Genomic DNA, 23,411 nt, shown 5'->3' with positions numbered 1-23,411 from the left:
CCCAGGCATACTCTCTGCCACAGGAAAATAATACAAAAGGCTGAGATCACATACCAACCAACTCGAGAACAGCTTTGTCCCTGCTGCCATCAGGTTTTTGAATGGGCCTTTGTATGTTAAGCTGACCTTACTCTACACCCTCGCTGTGACTGTAGTACTATATTCTGCACTCTCTCCTTTTCTTCTCTGGTATGCTTTGGCTATATACCACACAAGAAACAATACTTTTCACTGTACACTAATACATGACAATAATAAATCAAATCAAAATCTTTCCATACCACAGAACACCACCTCACCCCTACAAACGCCTAACTCCTCAGCCACTGTAACCAGCAGGGTTCTTTTATCTCGCTCTGGAAATGAAAATGATCAATTATATGTGGCTGCCCACTTGTGCAACAAGCTTAATATCACAGAGGCAATGTTAAATTCCAGTTGATTGGAGTTTTAATCCCTTTGAATCACTTTAATTATTGCTGGGCATGTACCCAATTTGTGTCCGAGCCCACCAAGCAAAATATCACACCAGTAACCCAACATCTTTACACATTATGTAATGGACTTCCAGACCAGGCACACAACCTCCCAGGAGATGCAAGATTCTATCCAGGAAGTGCTCACATGCTATTAGAATTACCCATTCTTGTTCCAAAAATATTCATTTGGCTTTTAGAATTTAATTGGTACCTTATTAATTTTAATAAAGGTTTCTAAACCTTTTGCTAATACTCAACATTATCTCATTTTGACAGAGGACCACCAGCAAACAGGCCGCCTTCTTTTAGGTTTTAGATGAACAACACAGCAGCTTGAGCCACTGATGTTCAGGCATGTCAGGGAAACAGACTGCTGCTTGTAGTACACTTCCTGGTACAAGCTTCCTCCTCCCAGATCTGGAGCTGCACACCAGACAGGAATAATGAGCAGTGGGTTACTGAGGTTGGTCACTCTCACTCTTTTCTCAGGTCCAATCTAAGTCTGCACAAATCAGCATACATCTTGATGTGATGCAGAAAACCTCCAAAATGTAAAAAGGAACGCTGTAGCAAATGTATTATGAATAAAACCTTTCCTCACTACTAGGTATATGAGAAGCTGTATTGGCTGCGATTGCTTCAGTCCCTGCATTTGCTGTTTATTCACCTGTTTCAGTGTTAAGTTTCCAGAAACTTGGGAAACCATGAATCTGATGTTAAGTGAAAACTGAGTCAATATCACCATGATTAGCATATGGAAATTAAAAATGCCTTCATTAGTTTTAACATCCCTCTTTCACATTAAAATCCATCATGTAGTTATCCAACAAGCCAAAAGAGGTAATTCACTTTACCATTAATTCATGGTGAATTCATGCTAGTAAATGTATTACAAACTCTGAGAAGGCTATCATCCACAATATTTTAGCTCCAACTCATTTTCATTGGAATACAGGTCTATTTGTGGTCTGAAACACTGCAATTGTTCCCATAAGGATACACAGAATGAAATATAAACACTTTCCCAAAAGGGAAGAGAAAGAGAGGAAATCATTTGATTGTCAAGTCAACCTTGGTTGTTCTAGCTTATCTGTTTATAGATGGCATATGAGGAAAGGCAGCTTTTCCAGCTGTTTCACTAGAGGATGACATAGAAAATGACCCACAAAAAGAGGAGAAAAATACAGATGTTGCCCTTATGCTTCCTGCCCATTTTTCCTTTCAACGGTATGACTGATTACATAAAGGTTTTTTTCTTCAATATACTATGAATGTTCAAACTAGGTGCATATTTTATTTTTTGCAGTTAAAAAAGACACATACACCAGTGTTACAAAAACTTGTATTAATCATCTCCCTTCACTTTCAATATAATGCTGATATGAAATAACCATCATTTTAGTTAAGTGACAGAAATGGGAGTAATAAATACATTGTAGCAAGTTTGCTGTTTAAGTCACAAGAGTAATTCATTGGTAACTTTAAACAAGAACATTTGAAAACTATACACTTGCAAAGAACAGCAAGTAAAACATATTAGTGTTTGTCATAAAGCTTTAACATGTAACAAACGTGCTTTCTCCATAAGGTGACAAACTGTAAAAATATGCATTTATGTGCAGCAGTAACTATGCAAGAAACATACTTCTTGTACACTACTTTTTTTTTACAGAGGGCAACAGGAACATAAGCATGCATGCATTTACATTGAGGAATTGCCTCTGCCTGACATGCAACAAAGGAAAAAAGCAATACGGGACTGTGTATTTTAAAGAGAGGAGGGGTTCTACATTGAACTCTTCAACAAAACTGTTCATAAATATATAGGGTATAATATAATAAAAAAGGGAGGAAGTATCCAGGTCATTACTGTTAGCGTTGCTGTTGCTTCCTATTCCTCCCAGAGGAATAAACATTCACTATTTTCTGAATCAAGATAAAGAAATACAAAAAATAAAAGCCATCATAGCAAATTTTGATGACTTGTACAAAACAATTTAATTTTTTATTTAGTGTTTTATAGATAGTGCACACACATCTATTGCAAGACCTGCCTTTGTAAATATACAGAACTTTTAAAATATCTTCACTATTTTGTGTCTTGCATGCTAACCATAATCTCTTAAAAGCACCACAGCAACCTGGCAGAAATTACAGAAAACCTCCATTCCTGGCGCAGCTAACTACAGTAGAATAAATGCTCTGTATGGCTCTTCAGCTAAATTTTTCAATGTCCAGAAGTTGTTAAGCACTTCAAACATATTCGAAACAAGTTACTAGGCCAGGCTTTGTGCTGGGCTTGCAGAGATATCCTGTGTGCACAAAATTTAACAAAACAAAACCAAAAACTATAAATATCAAGAATATGTCTTATCACCTTTGTTTTTGTAATGGTGGTGCTACCTTGCTCTGTATAAAACAGTTAACACTTGGGGTAGGTGGAAGATACAAAAGGAAAGGCACTGCCGCTTTATTTCTAGATATTTGACTTCACAGCCTTATATGCATGCAATCATCATTTCATAAATAATTCATTTTACATAGGATAGTATTAATCGAGCTCTACACCTGCAGTCAATACAGGACTCAACAGAAGAACAGAGAATGGCATCAGTGTTCTCAAGACAGAAGCCACATGTTAAAATTAATTCACTAGACAGCACTTCTTAGCAAAACAAATGTTTGTTGCTATGTAAATATTTAACCTATACCTTGTCAATAGTAATAAGCAATATTAAAAAATTAACTAAATGGATGTTAATATTTTGAGACATACTCATGGTTACCAGCCATAGCAAGTTAATACATAACATATCTAAAATAATACATCTAATTAATAGATAACCTCTGCATCTATAAATCAGTGGAGGAATAAATATCAATTCTGATTTGTAAATACTTTTTAGGACTCTCATTAAACAGCACGTGTTAATGTGAATGCAGTCATATTACCTTTTCTGAAGCTGTATTCACCATTTAAACATAAATGCATTATGTATGACACTTTTTTCACCAAATTCATTTATAATACTGCATTTCCGACTACCTTTCTGACAATACTACATCCATGTGTATTCCCTTTCATCCCATTCCTTCCAATGTTTCTCAGCACTTGCCATTTCTTTTCCTTATTGTATTGTACTTATCATCAAATTAGACTGTCTCTCACTCGGATGCTGAAGCTCTAGATTGCAAATATTTGAGCACTTATTTTGGGTATGTTGTTGGGGGAAGGGGCATTCAGGATCTGACAATTCGTATACTGCAGCAACTTTGCTTTAACTGTAAATATCTGGCTTTTTGGATGGGGGTGGTGATGGGCGCAAAAATCTAAAGCAAAACAAGAGCAAGCAGCACACTCGCAAACTGCAAGGCCGATTAACTTTAACTCTTACCATATTACACAAGTCTCCCACGTTCAACAACATTCCAAATCCTCTTCTTTCATCATTAACATTTGTACCTATTTAGGACTAGCACTTACATTTACAACTTATTTTAAAATGACCAAATATACCCTAGAAGCATGGTCTTGCTGCTAATCAAAAAAGCAAACCTGCTGCTACTGCAGAAGGAAAAAAATAATGCTTTAACAATACAAATCACAATGGCATACCTGAAAATGTTTATGTACCCTTTATGTTTATGTAAACAATATGTAAATTTATTTTAGTTACACTTAAATCACTCATTTCAAATCTCCCTTCATGACAATAGTACTTTAACTCTGGAAAGAGTTTAATGACCCCAATCAGATGCAATGAATATGAAAGACATCTTACTTCATTTTTTTTTACTTTTGGTCATACATTTGTAGAACAAGTTTATAGATTTTTTTTTAAAAAATAACTTTTCAAAATACAGAAATGTAACCAACCATTGTTGTGTTGCTTCAAGTTCAATCTTCCCTCATCACTACAAAAGGGCTCCCCATTCATTTGCCATACCTACACTAACTGCTCTGCTTGCATAAATTATGCAGTATTAGGCATCTAGGAGTGCTTCACCGCAAAACCCTTTTCACGGACAGAATTATTTTTGTTTGGCCTGACAATATTTCAGCTTTTGGTGATACAGTAACAATCCAGACTCCTGCACAAAAATATCTTCATTACAGCTTGCAGAAACATAACACAAGACATCAGTTGACCAAATCCAGGGCAAGGGACTGGAACTTGTGAGCAATGGTCTGAACCTGCAGCTACTTTTGTGGTTCAGAGCCAGAAGCAGTGATGTAGTTCAACCTTCTAGATAGTAGAGGTTCTGTCAACGCCATCTGAAAATTAAAAGCAAAGTCAGTACTCTGTAGTTTTATTGCTAATGGATTATACACACAATTTGACATGGTACAATCTAATACTTTTGTTTAAAGCTACACAGTACAATTGTTATTTGGGAATCATAAAAACATAAGCTTTTCCAATAGTGCAAACAAAATTTGGCTTCAAAATAATAACAATACAACTTAGTCATGGAAATATTAGGCCAGTGATGAAAGTCAGTCTTGAGCCCAGTGACACAGAAACTGGCTGCCCCACAATGATGCTATGCTTGGAACAGCCTTAATTGATTCAGAGTGGGTCTTTCACCCCCATGTGGGGGGAGGTCCTGCCCTACAGACATGCTGACTAATCTGATTGACTGGCAGGTCTTTAGTTCCAGCAGCAGCCACTGCTGGACTGCAGGCTGTCCTCAAGGAAGAGGCACCAAGGTGCTTAGACTCAGTTAAATTTTAGATTATGGACAGGCTTGTCTGACAGAACCCAGTTTGTGGTGTTGGTGGTAGTGGTGGTGGGGGAAGAGACACCCAGATTTAAAAAGGTCAGGTGGGGGCAAAGTTAGAGATATTTGATCCTGGGGGAGGGGGCATGGTGCCTCTGATGGACACAGAAGGCTTCACAAAGGAGGTCCCTTCCATTCCTGGCTGATAGTAGACGGCACAGTAAAAGTAGACAGCACAGTAAAAGCTCCTGGAATATCCATCTTGCCCACACCTTCTGCCACACATTAATCAGCTGCAGAGATGGAATGAGTTCCTTAAGTGGCCATTAATTCACCACTCAGGGGCCTCATTATGTTCAAGGGTGGGTGCACTGCCAGTCACATTATATATTCCCCACTGACCAACCAACCAATCAACCGACTACCCACCACCCCCACCCCCCACCCCCCTCCCCCCTCAACCTTAAAAGAGAACAGATCTAATTGCTGGTTAACAATGCAACTGACACCCACTCTCTGCCTGGACTCCCCACTGGCCCTTTACCACTGCCCTCACCACATCCTCCAATTCCCCCTTGACTCTTCAAGTTTCCCTAACTTCCCCATTGCCTCCTTGACTCTACCCCATCACCCTACCAGCCTGTCAAGCTACTACCCACTTGCCTTACTTACACTCATTCACTAATGCACTGAAAAGTGCTGGGATATTTAAATCTTGTGTCACTGAATAAGTGCAAGTAGGAAGTGGGTAGAGTGGCTAGACACTTGGTAGGCTTGCAGAGTGGGTAGAGCAATGTCTATGTCATTTACTCAGAGCAAAAAAAAGTGTGAAGCCTTGAGGTGGGCTTGGCGTGGTGTTTTTAAAAGGGACAGGCTCTTTGATTGCAGCATAAGTTAAAGTTTTGGAACTTCTGTTACTTCAAAGTACCTAGCAGTATCCAGGATTGTGTTTAGAAGCAGTTTACTGAGTTCTTGCATTTGCAAGAGAGTTTTGGCTCAGCCTCTCAGGGATGAGAGGATGCGTACACAAAGGCTGTAGTTTGATGGTTGTTATCACTTCAGGAGAAACCAGTACCTTTTCAAAATAAATTTGAACTCCCGGTTATTAACTGAAAAGATTTCACATATCAAACAAAACCTTTGCTGTACAAAAGTTTACTGTACAAGAGTTAACCAAAACAAATACTGTTAATTTAAACTATACTTTGTAAACACTTGTACTTTAAACACAAAAATCACAATAGAACCCACCCTATATTACTTCAATTACTACTCATGAGTTCCCCTATACTGTACAGGATCTTGTAGATTCATTCACTTCTCCTGGGACCACATCAAGGTGTGCCACAGCTTTCAGGAATTTGTTTTGATACTGCTCAGTATTCCCACTACTCTCAGGGGTACACAATTTCTTTGGGTTCTTCATTAAGCATTTACATGGGTGCTCCCTTCAACACTTCACAATTATGGAGTCTCTAGCTCAAGCAGGGGCCTCGCTGCACTCTTGCCCAGTGACTCCAAGTCACTGGTTCTTGGTTCTCCATAGCCCTCTGCTGCTGGCAGACTCTATCTGCCTTCTCCAAGTTACTACGAGGCTTTAACTGAACACTTCTGTTCAGAGAAATCATTCAGATAAAACACAGATCCAAAAATACCTTCCTAAAATCTAGCTTTTTGGCAACGTGACATGCCTGGAATGCCCCAGATCAGAGGTTTAAACAAGTTATTTCCAATTCTGAAACCTTTCCTTAGTTCAGGTAAACAACCTTGAATAATCAGCTGTAAACATCATGTCTCCACCAAGTAGTGAAAAGTCTCTTGACACCAGGTTAAAGTCCAACAAGTTTATTTGGTAGCATAAGCTACTAGCTTTCAGAGCACTGAAGGAGCAGTGCTCCAAAAGCTAGTGGCTTGTGCTACCAAATAAACCTGTTGGACTTTAACCTGATGTTGTGAGACTTCTTACTGTGTTTACCTCAGTCCAACGCTGGCATCTCCACATCATATCCATCAAGAAGCTCACAGAGGTAGTTCAGTGTTTAATTTCAATACTTCCCATTATCTTATTAATCAAACACAGGCCAACATTTTATTTGCAATTACATTTAGTCTATTTACAAGCTTTTCAAACCAGGGATTTCATTTACCCTACATTTAAAAATTAAATTCCTAAACTACAAGTTATACTCTTAAAGGATACAAATATAAAATTAGGCACTTGGAACATAATGCCTCTGGGTTTATAACACACAGGGAGATGAAGCAGGCTGCAGAGTAGGCAAGCTCTGCACCATCCTCTCTGCCAAGCTGGAACCAAACTTCTCCATGTACCTTCACAGTTACAGGGGTTTGTGTGGCAGAGCCACCAAACTTGCTGTGGCCACACAAAATTTGCGTTTTGCCTACCCTAATTGTAATGGACACAGGCAGGTTGTAAGTAATGGCCCCAATGCCCAAAAATTAGGCAGGTCGATTTCTAGTCCCAAGCATTTAAACATTTGAAGAATAATTTCTTAGATGATGATGTATGGAAGACAAACTTAATTCCATAGTCAATCTGCAAGATTACATGAAGGAGCCAGGAAGAGAGAATGAGAAATTCAAAGGTTATTAAGTTTCTCTCCAGCAGACAAAGATCCTGGCACCAATAAATTCACAGTACTTTGTAAGTAATAAACCTGCTTCAATACGTCCCCATTATACTGAGGATATCCAAACTAATGCTCCGTAATAAACACAAGGTGCCCACAACTGCTGCATCTCAAAAGGGAATTTCTCCTCTCTCCAATCCTAATAGCAAAATTCTAAAATCTCAGTATCTCACTTGAAAGCCATTCTTATCTATCTTAAATATTATGGTCAAGAAGGATCATCAAAAATAAACCTATTCTGTTCAACTCTGATAGACTACTTGGTTGGTTAAATATACAACTTGAATCAATCAACCAGCTGTGATTTCACTTGATGCTAGAACTACTCTTAGCTAAGAAGAGTGGTGACGTAAACTGACAGCTCCCACCTTCCTAGGCTGAAAAACTAGCTTGTTTGCAGAACTTCAAGCTGTGATACATTTAGCTTTCACAATTAACAATAAAAATCCAATACAAGAAATAAAATTCTAATACAAGGAAGTAAAAGTTATTTCAATTGCCGGAGTTTTAGTCTTCACAGGCTAAAGCTAAAAGTGTGTTTAAAATTTCCAGATTTCCCACCTTCATTTTAAATATTAAACTTTCCTCAGACTTGGAAAAAAAATCTTCATACTACCACAGGATGCTGTGATTCACCAATACACCATCATCCATTCATCATTTAAGGCACTTGAAGCACTGAACATGATTTTTTAGTGCTTTCAAATTAGCACAGAATTTATTTCCATTGGGCAACTTAGAGCAACATTTCAGAATTTTTGTACACTGAACATTACATTTGCCTTTTAATGAAAATTAACATTTGAACTTGGGATGAGATGGTCAACTGCAAAATGCATGCTGTTGATGGGTTATTACACTAACAGTAATATTGTACCTATATATGTGTCAGCACTGGATATTACCATCAAACAAACACACAAAATAATTAATTACTTCTGTGGTTGCCACAATATTTGAAAGGATTTTAATTTAAAGTAGAAAGTTGAAGGCAACATTTGAAGAACTAGATGAATTAAATCAATAAATATGTAAACCACTTAAATTAATATAAAAATAAATGCTATACAACATGCATCTAAAAATGCTGAATATTATAGGTTTTAGCTGTGACATCAAGCAACTTGAATTCAAATAAAGAACAAAGAACAAAACAAAAAATGGATTAAATAGTTTAAAAAAATTTTTTGTTGGAACAAATGCAGGCCGATTTTATTTCGGTAAAAGCAAAAATCTTAACTTTTGCCTACCTAGAATATAAACTTACTATTCAGTTGATGACGGCCTGGAGAGGCTTTCACTGACTGCAAATACAATCTTACCATAAGTCAACCAACACTGTACCTTGCTGGGAAAGTGATGTTTAAGGAAATGCCTCAGGGTTTGCTATACTAATAAGCTATTTAAGAGACATGCAAAGCAGATGGCACACAGACACAGTTCACTTTGTTAGAATTCTGGGACTTAACATATGGACAGCAGTCCTACATACCAAACCACACCACATTACTGGCTGAGTTTTTCCAAAAATATTACTAATAAATGGTTTTAAACAGGGACTCTGTTGTGAATCTACAGGTTTAATTACAAGTAGTACATTCAGTTTCCACTTTATTAATGAAATCATATATAAATCTGCCAACTAAAGTTGTGTGTCAATAGTCAGGGAATACTTATTAGAAAACAACTTGGACACTGAATATACTGTTTGACCAGATCAATCCTTCGAACCCTGGATCAACGTGCATTTTGAATCAATGTACCTGTATATCAGAGACATGCAAATTAATTGCTCCAAAAATGAAATAAGGTTATAACATTTAAGCACCATTAAAGATATTTTCACCCATGTAATATGTTGCAATTCAAAGGATCATGCTGCAGAGTTTTTGCATGTAAAGTCACTTTGTAGCACTTAAAAATAGCTCATGAAAGAGATGCAAAAACAGTGCACTTTAATAATGTACATTAGCAGATGTGCTTATCTGTCATCCATTAACTTAAATCAACCATTGCTGTTAAACAAAACAATAGAAGTAGATTGCTGAACACTAATCTCAACAAGGGGTCAGATAACGTCCTAAACCAAATGAAGCTCTCGTCTTCTCAGTCCACCCAAGTCAGCATATCAATTTAAAATGAAATTAAAGTACTACATCAATACTGTTATGCATCCACCACACTTAAGCGGGGATTTAGAAATGCATGTGTCACCAACTATGGCCAATCTGTTGAAGCCAAGTTCCATTTGACAAATTTATTAGTTTTGGAATGATTAACTAGATAAGTAAATAGAATGCAGTAGATGTATAGGTGGATTGTTCAGAAGATAGAAATTTCAGATTCTCCTTTTTGATTAATTTAGCCAAGTGAAAAGAAAACTTTACAAGTTGCCAAACTATGCCTTATTAAAATGTTTCTTACAACATAAATGTGGATGAGACCAGTTAAAAAGATATTATTCTTTTCCATATAAAGCTATCCTGAACATTCTAATCATACAGATGCTTCATTTGATTCTTGACATGTTTGCATGACATTCTCTTTTCACTTACCACCCAGGGCATGTTCAGTCATACTGAGACACAATGATTCCAGTCTGTTGTTTATATCAGGTTCTGTCACCGGCACTTGGAACTCTGAAAAGCAAAATGTGCACCTATCAGGAGTGAAAGTGAATGTTTAACACACAATTCACAAGTGTCAAATTATTAAGTTGAAAGGGCAAGAGTGTCAGGAACGAAAAATAACACTGATACATTTGGGACCCATTTATAGGTTGGTGCAAATTATTTGCATAATCAGAAATCTGGCTTTACATGTGACTTGGGACTATAGTCAGTGGGCATTAAAGTTCCAAAACATCCACCTCTCACTCCAATATAACATATACAATGGAATAAACATGTTGCACGTTGTTACTGTGAGGAGTTGACCTACAATCTGGCTTTGCGAAAGGACATAATTAATTCCCCCCCAAGAAGTAAAGGGGAAGGTGATCAAGATGCCTGCGAGTATAAGGAGCTGGTGATGTATTTTCTTTGATCGCCGATTGAATGGAAACATTTGATTTGCATCTAAGGATCTGACGGTCTTTTACTCGTTCCCTAACAAAAATTAACCGGGCGCTAAATTTAACTCAGTAGAAAAAACTAACAAAATGTAAATATTAAAAGAATGTTATTGGGACATGGACATTGCTGGCTGTGCCAGCATTTATTGCCCATCTTTGAGGGCATTTTAAGACCCTTTGTGGGTCTGAAGTCACCTGTAGGTCAGAACAAGCAAGATTTCCTTCCTTAAAGGACATTAGTGAACCAAATGGGCTGTTATTACAATCAGCAATGGTTTCATGGTCATCTTTACGCTTTTAATTCCAGGTTTTTATTGAATTCAAATTTCACCGTCTAACATGGTGGGACTTGAACACAAGGCTCCAAAGCATTAACCTGGGTTTCTGATTACTTGTTTAGTGAAAAAGCACTATGCTGCCACCTCCCCTCATTTGGAAGACAACTCATTGCAAATCTGGTACCACTGGCAATTTCATACTGCTAGCATGTAATGCAGCCTACAGTGCAGTAACCAGCAAACCACCAAATTATACAAGGAGGGATATGACATCACGGTGGAAGATTGATGCATTACTCCAATCTGAAATAAAGAACAGTTGAAGTCTGAACTTCCTCGGCATGGCAACCAGCTTTGGATTGCGGCTCTATGCCCAATTTCTGGGTATTTTTTATTCCAGCCTGCCTCGCCTGACCTTCTGAATCAGGCTGGGAGTGAGGGGAACACGAAAAAAAGGGGAGATGCTGAGGAGCATGAGAACGTCAGAGGTGCAGAGGTTTGAGGGTGAGTCAGGTCAGGCCTGCAGGGCTGGCAGATGTTGCGTCCCGGGGCTGTGGTGGAGGATCTGTTTGTTGGCTGGGCCTCCAGGGTGGGAAGAAAAGTGTGTGTTCAGTCTGGAGCAAGAGACGAGGAGAAGGGGGATGCGGTGAATCCTCTTTTATGTGTGGTAGTGGTGGTGGTGGTGATGGTGATGTTGGTTGGCCTCAGTCAGAAAATAATAGCTATCTAGAAGTTAGAAATGTTTCTAATTCTTCAAACATTTTTTGTTAACTTTTGGTGTGGTTAAGCTGGTATCATCTTACGTTTGCTATTTAAAATCGCACACTATTGGAATGATTTGAATGCATTGGAGAGAGACAGTGCAGAAGAGGTTTACAGGAATGGTTCCCGAGATGAGAATCTTTAGTTATGAGGACAGATTGGAGTGTTTAGGAATGTCCTGCTTAGAGAGGAATATCGCTATCAAATCTCAATATCATGAGGGGGGTTAGACAGAGTAGATAGGGAATTATTGTTCCTGCTTGTGAAAGAATCAAGAGTGTGAGGGCACTCACTTAAAGTGATCATCAAAAACAGCAAACGTGATGCGAGAAAAAACTTTTCACACAAGTGGTTTGGGTCTGGAATAGGCTGTCTGGAGGCAGGTTCAATCAAGACATTCAAGAGGGCATCAGACCATTATTTCAATAGAAACAATGTGCAGGAATATGGGGAAAGGCAGGATAATGGCACTAAGTCATGATGCTCATTTGGACAGCCAGTGCAGACATGATGGACCAAATGGTCTCTTTCTGCATCGTAACAATTCTGTGCTTCTGTATTCGTTAAAGAGGATGTAATAAACATTCCAGCAATAACTGTAAATCATGAGGTGGAGGGGAAAGAGAAACATGGTAATATTACCATCACTAGGGGAGCAGTACTGAGCAAAATGATAGAGCTTTGGGCTGACAAGTCGCCGGGTCATCCTAAGGTCTTAAAAGAGGTGGCCAATGAGATAGTAGATGCATTGGCATTAAGTTCATGGTGTAAGGAGTAGCATATTAGCCTGGATTGAAAATTGGCTGGCTAGCACTAAACAGAGTAAGTATGAATGAGTCTTTGTCTGATTATGGTAGGATGCTGAAACCTCAACTTTTTAAAATTTACATCAATGTAAGATGAGGGGAGCAAAAGGCATGGTAGCTAAATTTGCATGAATACAAACAGGTTGAATGAGTGGACAAAGATCTGGCAGTTGGGAGAATAATGTGGGAAAGCTTGAAGTTGTTCATTTTGTTAGGAAGAATTAAAAGTCAAGAATATTACTTAAATGAAGAAAGACTGCAAAATGCCATGGTGCAGAAGGATTTGCGTGTTCTTGTGCATGAGCTACAAAAAAGTTAGTATGCAGGTGCAGCACATTATCAAGGTGGTTAATAAAATGCTATCCTTTATTACAAGTGGAATTGACAATGCTTCAGTTAGTGGGGATTGGTGAAACTGCTTCTCGAATACTGTGTGCATTTTCATTCTCCTTATTTAAGGAAGGATGTAATGCATTGGAGGCAGTTCAGAGAAGGTTTAGTAGATTGATACCTGGAATGAGTAGGAATCTTAGGAGTGTAGATGGAAAGGCTGAGCTTGTTTCCATTAGAGTTTAGAAGAGTAAGGAGTAACACAAGTACCTGGTATTGACAAGATGAACATTTAAAGGATGTTTCCTCCTGTGGGTGAGTCCAAAACTATGGGGCACTGTTTTAAAATTAGGGGTTGCCCTTATAGGACAGAGACATGGAAGATTTTTCTCAGAAGATTGTGCAACTTTGGAATACTCTGCTTCATAAGGTGATGGAAGCGGGGTCATTGAATGTTTTTAAGGTGGAGGTACAGAGAATCTTGTTAAGCAAGGGAATCAAAGATTATCAGGGATAGATGTGGAATTCAACACAAGCATATCAGTCATGACCCTACTGAATGGTGCAGCAGGCTCGAGGGGCTGAATAGCTTATTTCTGCTCCAATTTCATACAATTGTATCAGAATACAGAGAACTTAATCAATACTTATCAGCTGAATATCTTTCATGATGCATCTGTTATGCTACACTATTTAAAAATAGAAAGGTTTGTTGCAGTTGCATTAATGCAATAGAATTCTAGCTGTAACATAAAGCCTATGGTAGAAAGCTAAGTAAAGATCTAGTATAGTCAACCTGTTGTTCATAGGGACAAATACCACCACTGATGTCCATGATTTAATCAATCCAGTAATCTGACTAGCGTCAAAAAGTTTTGTTCAAGCTGTAATAGACTAGAGTTTGCATACTCTGGACTTCAGCCAACCAACCACCCTAAATGTTGGCTACATGGGGTGGAGTGAGAGGAGGACTTCTTATAAGTCAAGAGGAATGGAATTCATTGTGACAACTGAGGCTCAACATTTTCCAAGTATTTGTAAATGTTGATGTTAATTTGTATCCATGTATAGACAGGCATCTGCTTAAGCTTCTCCTACTCACCTTGCTGCTGGAACATCAGCATAGTTTGTGGTGATGTGTGTACAGGCAATGAGCGGGTGCGCTGTACTGAACTATGGGTTCGACTTGGCATACTGTTACTTCCTCCAGGGTTAGCAAACCATAGGTTCTGCGGAAATACAAAGCATTTATCAAAATAATTTTAAAATATACTATCTCTAAGGTAGGGCATTTACAATTTGTTGCACATTTTACATCTACTCCAAAGCTTACCATCCTTACAAATTTCATTCATTGTTTTATATCGACAGCCTCTAAATACATCTGTTGTACAACTCAGTCTGCACATAAAATTCTTGGCTTCTCCTATTCTCGGGAAGCAGAATTTGTTCTTCCATATTTTCATCATCCTGTTTCAGTACCTTTACACACCAAAGTGAGGAAAAACAGGAAATGCCTGCAGACTGTTCTCACTGGGTCTTTTTTAAAAAGGAACCCGCAAAGTTCTCAAATCAGGAAAATCTGAGAAATGTTTCCAATCCAGATTTGGCAAATGCAGTTGAGTCTATTTTCCTGCCCATTTAAAATACAACACTCCTGGTTAAGTTGTTCATTAAACAAAAATTGCACTTAAACTAACACATTTCCAAGAATGCATACTTACATATCTTTTAAACTGCAATACAAACGACAAAAAGATTTGAACAAACCTGTCTCCCTTGTTTTAATATGGCAGGATTGCTGGTAGCACCACGCTGTGGGGCACCCAAAAGTCCACTGGGGCCCATAAGACCCAGACGAGCTGTGGGCATATTGCGAGGGGGCATTTGAAATTGGCGTTGAGTTCGTCTACCCATTCCTCCACCCACAGATCCAGCTGCTGGTAAGGAGTTGGATTGACTAAAACCCCAGCTGTGTAAAGAATAGATAGGTAAACATAACATTCAGTCTTAACATTTAAAAAAGAACTGTCATAACAAAAATTGACTCCAGTTATCAAAGCCCCAACGGATATCCTGTAGTGTGCCGAAAGGAAATATATTTATACGGAAGGTATAAATATATTAATTTAGTTGTATGTCTTGTTTTCCTCTAACTGTATGTTAAAAAATTAACTTTGTACAGTAAATAGCCAATTGGCAGTTAACAGGTGTTAGATGACCATAATATTAGCCTACTTTAGTTGGGTCAATTTAACTGCTGAAATTATTTTGTGATTGAATTTGGTTGGAATCCAAAAATAATAAGCAAATTGCACATACAAGGTACACCAAAGTACATGGAAAAGGGAATGAAGTGGTAACACAAATGAAATTGTATTTCCATGAACAAGAATTTGGCAAGAGAGACAGCAAAGAAAATAGAGGAAAGAGGAGCACAGTAGTTTAACTGAAATTAAAGTATTTTAGTCATACAGTTTATTATGTAACATTTGCAATAATGGGTAACACAGCCACGACATTTCTGCAGGATGTGGAAATTTCAAATTGCAGGTGCTAACTTGATGAACAGTAAAGAGTTAAGGGCAGCTTCTCAGAGTGGTTGGATGTGAGTAGCAGTGCCCCATGGTGTTGTGTTCTGGGATCACTTCTATTCGTCTGTAATAAAAGGAGGCATGGTATCCAATTTTACAGAAAGTGCTAAAGGAACAGGCATAGTAAATAAATTGGAGTAGAAAAAGAAACAGAAAATGGACATTGATAAGCAGTTGAAAAATTCAAAGTTGTGGCAGATGGAATATAATGTCTGTTTGCGCAATGGTGCAATTTTGAGCTCTACATTTCAAGAACAATGGTGAGGTGTTAAGAGAAAATAGGGCAAAGATTAATTAGAATTTGAACTTGAAAAAAATAGGGCTGTTTCCATTGGAACAATCATGATTTTGGGGTGATTTGATACAAATGTTTAGAATTTGGGGTATGGGACAGAATAGATAGAATCTGACTGCAGCGATTGATTGTGTAGAATGATGCGATCTAAGAGACTTAGAACAAAGATCAGGATAGTTATTTTTATATAGACGGAAGTTTGTGAGGATGTAATTGATGCAATTAGAATGTTACTAAAGCAATTAGAGGAGGAGAATTAGGAAAAAAGATGAACACGGTTTGTATGTGACATTATCATAGAATCAAAGGAGGATGCCACTTGGCCCATTTAAGTTGCGCCAGCTCTCTGCAAGAGCAACACAGCTGGCCTTATTCCCTGGCATTCCAGATCCTAATCACTCGTTGTGTAAAAGTTCTTTCCTCATATCGCTATGGCTTCTTCTGTCAATCATCTTAAACTGACACCCTCTAATTCTCAATCCTTCTGTCAATGGGAATAATTTCATTTGCATCACTGCTTTTGTGAAAGTCAGGCTCATTGGGTCAGATGGCCTGCTTGCATGTTGCAATTGCCAAGTAATTATCAAACCCACTAATGAAAGTGAACTTATTTTGCAATTAATCATCAAGAGGCAAAGAAAATAAAGGACTAAAAGGGGTCACGAATAAGCATTGGCCAGCAGGATTAAGGAAAATCCCAAGGCTTTTTACACTTATATAAAGAGCAAGAGGGTAGCCAGGGAGAGGGTTGGCCCACTCAAGGACAAAGGAGGGAATCTCTGCATGGAGCCAGAGGAAATGGGCAAGGTATTAAATGAGTACTTTGCATCAGTATTCACCAAAGAGAAGGGCTTGGTGGATGATGAGTCTGGAAAGTGTGTGTAGATAGTTTGAATCAGAATACTGAGAGGCGCAAGGGAAGAAATTGCTGTCGCCTTGAGAGAAATCTTTGTATCCTTAGCGGCTACTGGGGAGGTCCCAGAGAATTGGAGAATAGCTAATGTTGATCCTTTGTTTAGGGCAGGTAGCAAGAATAGTCCAGGTAATTAGAGGCTGGTAAGCCTTACATCAGTGATAGGGAAATTATTGGACAGGATTCTACAAGACAAGATTTATTTCCACTTGGGAATAGGTAGACGTATTAATGAGAGGCAACATGGTTTTGTGAAGGGGAGTTCATGTCTCACAAACTCGATCAAGTTTTTTGAGGAAGTGACAAAGATGATTGATGAGGGTAGGGGCAGTGGATGTTGTCTGCATGGACTTCAGTACGGCCTTTGACAAGATGCCTCATGGTAGACTGGTGCAGAAGGTGAAGTCGCATGGGATCAGAGGTGACCTGGTAAAGGTAGATACAAAACTGGCTTGGTCAAAGACGACAAAAGGTAGCAGTGGAGGGGTGCATTTCTGAATGGAGGGCTATGACAAATGGCATTCTTTAGGGATCAGTGCTAGGACTGTTGCTGCTTGTAATATGTATATTTATTTTTATGTATACATGCATATATAAATAAATAAATGATTTGGTGAACAGTGTAACTGGTTTGATTAGTAAATTTGTGGATGACACAAAGGTTGGTGGACTTGCAAAAAGCAATGAGGACCATCAGAGGATACAGCAGGATATAGATGAGTTGGAGACTTGGCGGAGAGATGATGGATGGAGTTTAATCTGGACAAATGTGAGGTAATGCATTTTGTAAGGTCTAATACAGGTAGGAAATATACAGTAAATGGCAGAACTCTTAAGAAAATTGATAGAACATAAGAACATAAGAAATAGGAGCAGGAGTAGGCCATCTAGCCCTTCGAGCCTGCCCCGCCATTCAATAAGATCATGGCTGATCTGTCATGGCTCAGTTCCACATTCCCGCCCTCTCCCCATAACCCTTAATCCCCTCGCTTATCAAAAGCCCATCAACCCATGTCTTAAAAATATTTAGCGAGGCAGCCTCCACCACCTCAACAGGCAGAGAATTCCAGAAATTCACCACCCTTTGAGTGAAGAAGTTCCTCCTCAACCCCGTTCTAAACCACCCCCCCTTTATCTTGAGGCTGTGCCCCCTAGTCCTACTGTCCTTTGAGCGGGAAGAGTCTCTCCACCTCTATCCTATCCATCCCATTCATCATCTTATACGTCTCAATGAGATCTCCCCTCATTCTTCTAAACTCTAACGAGTACAAGCCTAGTTTATTCAGCCTCTCCTCATAGCTCAATCCCCTCAACTCCGGTATCAGCCTAGTAAACCTCCTCTGCACTCCCTCCAAGGCCAAAACATCCTTGCATAAGTACGGCGACCAAAACTGCACACAGTACTCCAGCTGCGGCCTCACCAATGCCCTGTACAGCCGCAGCAAGACCTCCCTACTTTTATATTCAATCCCCCTCGCTATGAAGGCCAGCATCCCATTCGCTTTCCTGACCACCTGCTGCACCTGCAGGCTGGGTTTTTGCGACTCATGCACAAGGACCCCGAGGTCCCTCTTCACTGTCGCCTGCTGCAGTTTTTCTGGGTGTACAGGTACACAGGTCACTGAAAATGGCAATGCAGATGGAGAAGGTAATCAAGAAGGCATATAGCATTGTGTTTAAAAATTGGCAAGTCATGTTACAGTTTTATAGAACCTTAGTTAGGCTACACTTGAAATATAGGGCCCGATTTTATCAAATATTCATGCCCGAAATCACGGTAAATTCAGGTGGTGTCGAGCCTTTAACGCAATCTGCACCTGAATCCGAGCAGATCACGACTTTACCAGCACCCAATTTGGGCACGAGTTCGGTCCACGCCCGAATCGGGCAGCCCGACGATTTAAATGTATTAGCATGTATTTAAATCGACTTAACGAACTGCGCGCCCAACTCTACCACCAAATCCCACTTTACCGTCTTCGGATCCGTTCTGGATCCACGCTGTAAGCAACGTGCACAATAAAAATCTGAAGGCGATTTTTATTCTGCAGGGGAAAGTCCAAAGCTCATCCTCCTCGAACATTGCCCCCCCGCCCACCCGGGAGGCAGGCCCCCCTCGGCAGACCCACCCTCTCCAGATCAGACCTCCCTGGGAGGCAGGACCCCCTTGGAAGAACCACCCCCCTGGGAAGGGGGCCCCTTTGGCAGAGCACAACCCTAATCTACCTCAATCGCTGCTCTCCCTTCATCATCCTTCCAACCTGCAGTCCTCTGAGAGCCTGCAGCACCTTCCTGGCCTTCTGCTGGTGTCCACTGGAGGAGAGGGGCGGGCTCAGATGGAACTCTGGTTGGGGGTGGTGGTGTGGTGCGGTGTTTGGATGACCTTGGGAGAATGTCGTAAACTGAAAATAATGTTGCATCTTCTTTGTGCTGCCTGATTATCTATAGGAAAGGTAATTAAACTTCAGAGTCATGTGGTGAACTTGGAAGATCTGCCCCCGTGGTGGAACTTGGTTGGAAATAAGGTTCAAGGAGATTACTAGATCTGGGAAATCAACCATAGTGAAAAGAAGTTTGTATTGGCAACTCTTCTCTCACATTCCATGGCAGATATGCCCCTACTTATGAACGTGATTTGCATGGGCAACGTTGGGTGCAGCTAATCTGCCTCTGGAGCAGTCTTGGATCCTTTGTTTCATCTTGTTTTCATTTGAACATTGCACAAAATTAGAGGAATTCCCTTTGGAAGATAATGTCAAAATTATAATCGCAGGAACTAAAAACCTGACATCAAAAATTTGGGAAAATATTTCAAAATATGTATTCCCCCTGCCATATTCTGGAATATTTTCCCAAATTTTTGAACATCTGAGCACCTGGCTCATGGCTGCAGGGACATACAGGTCACTAATTGCTCATTAGGACACTGTAGTTTAATTACCTTCCCCATAGATAATTAGGCAGCACAAAGAAGATGCTTCCTTATTTTCAGTTTGCGAGCTTCTCCCAAGTCCATCCTCCACCACCCCACCCCCCCAACCAGAGATCCACCTGACCCTGCCCCCCCCCTCCTCCGGCAGATGCCAGCAGGAGGCCAGGAAGGTGCTGCAGGCTCTCGAAGGACTGCAGGACAGAAGGATGGTGGAGGGAGAGCAGTGATCAAGGTAGTTTGGGGGTGTGCTCCGCCCAGGAGGTCCTGCCTCCCAGGAGGGATCCAATTGTGGGGTGGGAGGGTGTGGGTGGGCCTACCTCCTAGGGGGATCCAATTGTGGCTCATTCCCCCCACCCCACTCTCTCTGCTGTTTTTTTACTTTCGCGCCCAGGCGTGCTGTTCAGAGCTCCGATTGTTCTGGCAACGCTAAGCCCTGCCCACAGCACGGATCGGATCAGAGCCGGCAAGAAGCGTATGGCCGCGCTGGAATGAGGATTCCGGGCTTGGATCCATATTACACCCTGATCTGGCCCTTAGGTTCTGATTGGTAAAACTGGGCCCATAGTGTTCAATTCCGGTCGCCACACTACCAGAAGGATGTGGAGGCTTTGGAGGGGGTACAGAAAAGATTTACTAGGATGTTGCCTGGTATGGAGGGCATTAGCTACGAGAGGTTGGAGAAACTTGGTTTGTTCTCAATGGAACGACAGAGGTTGAGGAGTGGCCTGATAGAAGTCTACAAGGTTATGTGAGGCATCGACAGAGCGGATAGTCAGAAGCTTTTTACCAGGGTGGAAGAGTCAATTACTAGGTGGCACTAGGTTGAAGGTGCGAGGGGCAAAGTTTAAAGGAGATGTATGAGGCAGATTTTTAACAGAGGGTGCTGTGTGCCTGGAACTCACTGCTGGGGAGGTAGTGGAAGTGGATACACTAGTGACATCTTGACAAATAGATGAGTAGGATGGGAATAGAAGGATATGGTCTCTGGAAGGGTAGGGGGTTTTAGTTAAGTTAAGCAGCATGGTCAGTGCAGGCTTGGAGGGCTGAAGGGCCTGTTCATGTGCTGTAATTTTCTTCATTTTTTGAAAAGCAATGTTTAGCTTTAATTATTAAATTAAGAGAATAGTTATGTACTTGCACAGAAACAGAACTTGTTTAAGTTCTTTTGTGGGACATGGGCACTGCTGGCTGGCCAGCATTTATTGCCCATACCTAGTTGCCCTCGAGAAGGTGGTGGTGAAGTCCATGTGCTGTGGGTTGACCCACAATGCTGTTAGGGAGGGAATTCCAGGATTTTAACCCAGCCACTGTGAAGGAACAGCGATATATTTCCAAGTCAGGACAGTGAGTGACTTGGAGGGGAATTTACACAATGAAAATGCACAAACATATGACTGTCATGTAGAGTTTAAGGCTAGAAACCTCAAAAGCTGTGCCGTACAAATTTATTTTTCAATTTCATGGTTTGAAATCAAGATACTGACTGGTGACCTTCTTTTAAACAGTAATTGGAAAAAAATTGTGTATATATTATACCTTCCATGAACAGGCAGAGGCAAGGTGTGAACAGGCTACGGTGAGGCGTGAACAGGCAGAGACAAGGGTAGGTTCCGATAAGTTTTCTGTTTCTTCAGAGTAGAAAGAATGCTGGGCAGGATGTTGGAATGCTCGTCTTACCACATCCTGTAAGTCAGAGAGACCTCTGGTGTCCCTGACAACGACACCTGCAAGAGGTGCGTCCAGCTGCAGCTCCTAACAAACCGAATTAGGGAACTGGAGCGGATGACCTCCGGATCACACGGGAGAATGAGCAGTTTATAGATAGTAGCTTCAGGGTGGTAATTACGCTAAAGGCGCAGAACACAGGTAATCAGGTTACTGTCAGGCGAGGGAAGGGGAAAAAGCAGGCAGAGCAGGGTTCCCCTGTGGCCATTCCCCTCCATAACAGGTATACCGATTTGGATACTGTTGTGGGGGGATGCCCTACCTGAGACAAGCTGCGGCAGCTAGATCTCTGGAACTGAGTCTGGTTCTGCAGTGCAGAAAGGAGGGTGGAAGAGGAGAGCGGTAGTGATAGGGGACTCGATAGTCAGAGGTACAGACAGGAGGTTCTGTCGTCATGACAGAGACTCCTGGATAGTTTGTTGCCTCATGGGTGCCAGGGTCAGGGATGTCTCTGATCGCGTGCACAACATTCTGAAGTGGGAGGATGATAAGCCAGACGTCATGGTACACATCGGTACCAATGATGTAGGAAGGAAGGGTGAGGGGGTCCTGAAGAATGAGTATAGAGAGCTTGGTAGGAAGGTAAAAAGCAGGACCCCCAGGGTAGTAATCTCAGGATTGCTACCTGTGCCACATGCCAGTGAGAGTAAGAGTAGGATGCTTGGGTGGATGGACACGTGGCTGAGGAACTGGTATAGGGGGCAGGGTTTCATATTTCTAGATCATTGGGACCTGTTCTGGGGCAAATGGGACCTGTAAAAGAGAGACGGATTACACCTGAACTACAAGGGGACCAATATACTTGCAGGGAGGTTTGCTAGTGTTGCTGGGGGGGATTTAAACTAGATTTGCAAGGGGATAAGAAGCAGAATGCCAGAGCAGATAGTGGAGTGGGGGTGAAAATAAATGATATTAATAGTTCATGCAAAATCACAAATAGAAGGGTTGTGCTTAGTGGTAATAATCTTCTGATGTGTGTCTATTTCAATGAAAGGGGTATTGTGGGGAAGGCAGATGAGCTGATGGCATGGATTAACACGTGGAATTATAACATTATAGCCATTAGTGAAACTTGGCTACAGGAGGGAGAGGACTGGCAGGTCAACATTCCAGGTTTACGAAGTTTCAGATGCAATAAAGGCAGAAGGATGAAGGGGGTGTGGCATTGCTAGTCGGGTAAAATGTTACAGCAATGCTCAGGCAAGACAGATTAGAGGGCTTGTCTACTGAGGCTATATGGGTGGAGCTGAGAAACAGGAGAAGTGTGATCACATTAACGGGGTTGTATTATAGACCACCCGATAGTCAGTGAAAGTTGGAGGAGCAAATCTGCAGAGAGATAGCAGACAACTGCAGGAAACAAAGTTGTGTTAGTAGGGGATTTTAATTTTCCACATATAGAGATTGGGATTCTCATACTGTTAAAGGTCTAGATGGGTTAGAGTTTGTAAAATGTGTTCAGGAAAATTTTCTAAATCAATATATTGAGAGGATGCAATATTAGATCTCCTATTAGGAAATGAGTTAGGACAGAAGTGTGTGTAGGGGAACACTTTGGTTCCAGTGATCATAACGCCATTAGTTTCAACTTGATCATGGATAAAGATAGATCTGGTCCTTGGGTTGAGGTTCTAAACTGGAAAAAGGGCAAATTTGAAGAAATGAGAAAGGAGCTAAAAAGCGTGGATTGGGACAGGCTGTTCTCTGGCAAGGATGTGATTGTTAAGTGGGAGGCCTTCAAAGGAAAAATTTTGAGAGTGCAGAGTTTGTATGTTCCTGTCAGGATTAGAGGCAAAGCGAATAAGAATAAGGAACCTTGGTTCTCGAAAGATATTGGAACTCTGATAAAGG

General features: G+C 40.6%; 1 protein-coding gene across 7 annotated transcripts in view; it reads right to left on the bottom strand.

Moving 5' to 3' along the window:
• Window positions 1-1,753: 1,753 nt before the first annotated feature.
• Window positions 1,754-23,411, bottom strand: part of samd4a (sterile alpha motif domain containing 4A) — a 195,265-nt gene continuing 173,607 nt past the window's right edge. For all 7 annotated transcript variants that reach the window (XM_080202731.1, XM_080202729.1, XM_080202736.1 and 4 more), the window contains 4 exons: window positions 14,872-15,073; window positions 14,204-14,330; window positions 10,408-10,491; window positions 1,754-4,755 (listed from right to left, as the gene is read on the bottom strand). In XM_080202731.1, the coding sequence (XP_080058857.1) occupies window positions 4,727-4,755; window positions 10,408-10,491; window positions 14,204-14,330; window positions 14,872-15,073 (442 nt within the window). In that variant the 3' untranslated portion in view covers window positions 1,754-4,726. The remainder of the gene's footprint in view (window positions 4,756-10,407; window positions 10,492-14,203; window positions 14,331-14,871; window positions 15,074-23,411) is intronic.

The sequence above is a fragment of the Carcharhinus amblyrhynchos genome, chromosome 14 (genome assembly GCF_965287045.1).
Source record: "Carcharhinus amblyrhynchos chromosome 14, sCarAmb.v2.hapA, whole genome shotgun sequence".
Lineage (NCBI taxonomy): Eukaryota > Metazoa > Chordata > Chondrichthyes > Carcharhiniformes > Carcharhinidae > Carcharhinus > Carcharhinus amblyrhynchos.
Note: the sequence above shows the minus strand (reverse complement) of the source record. Positions and strands in the feature narration are given on the sequence as shown.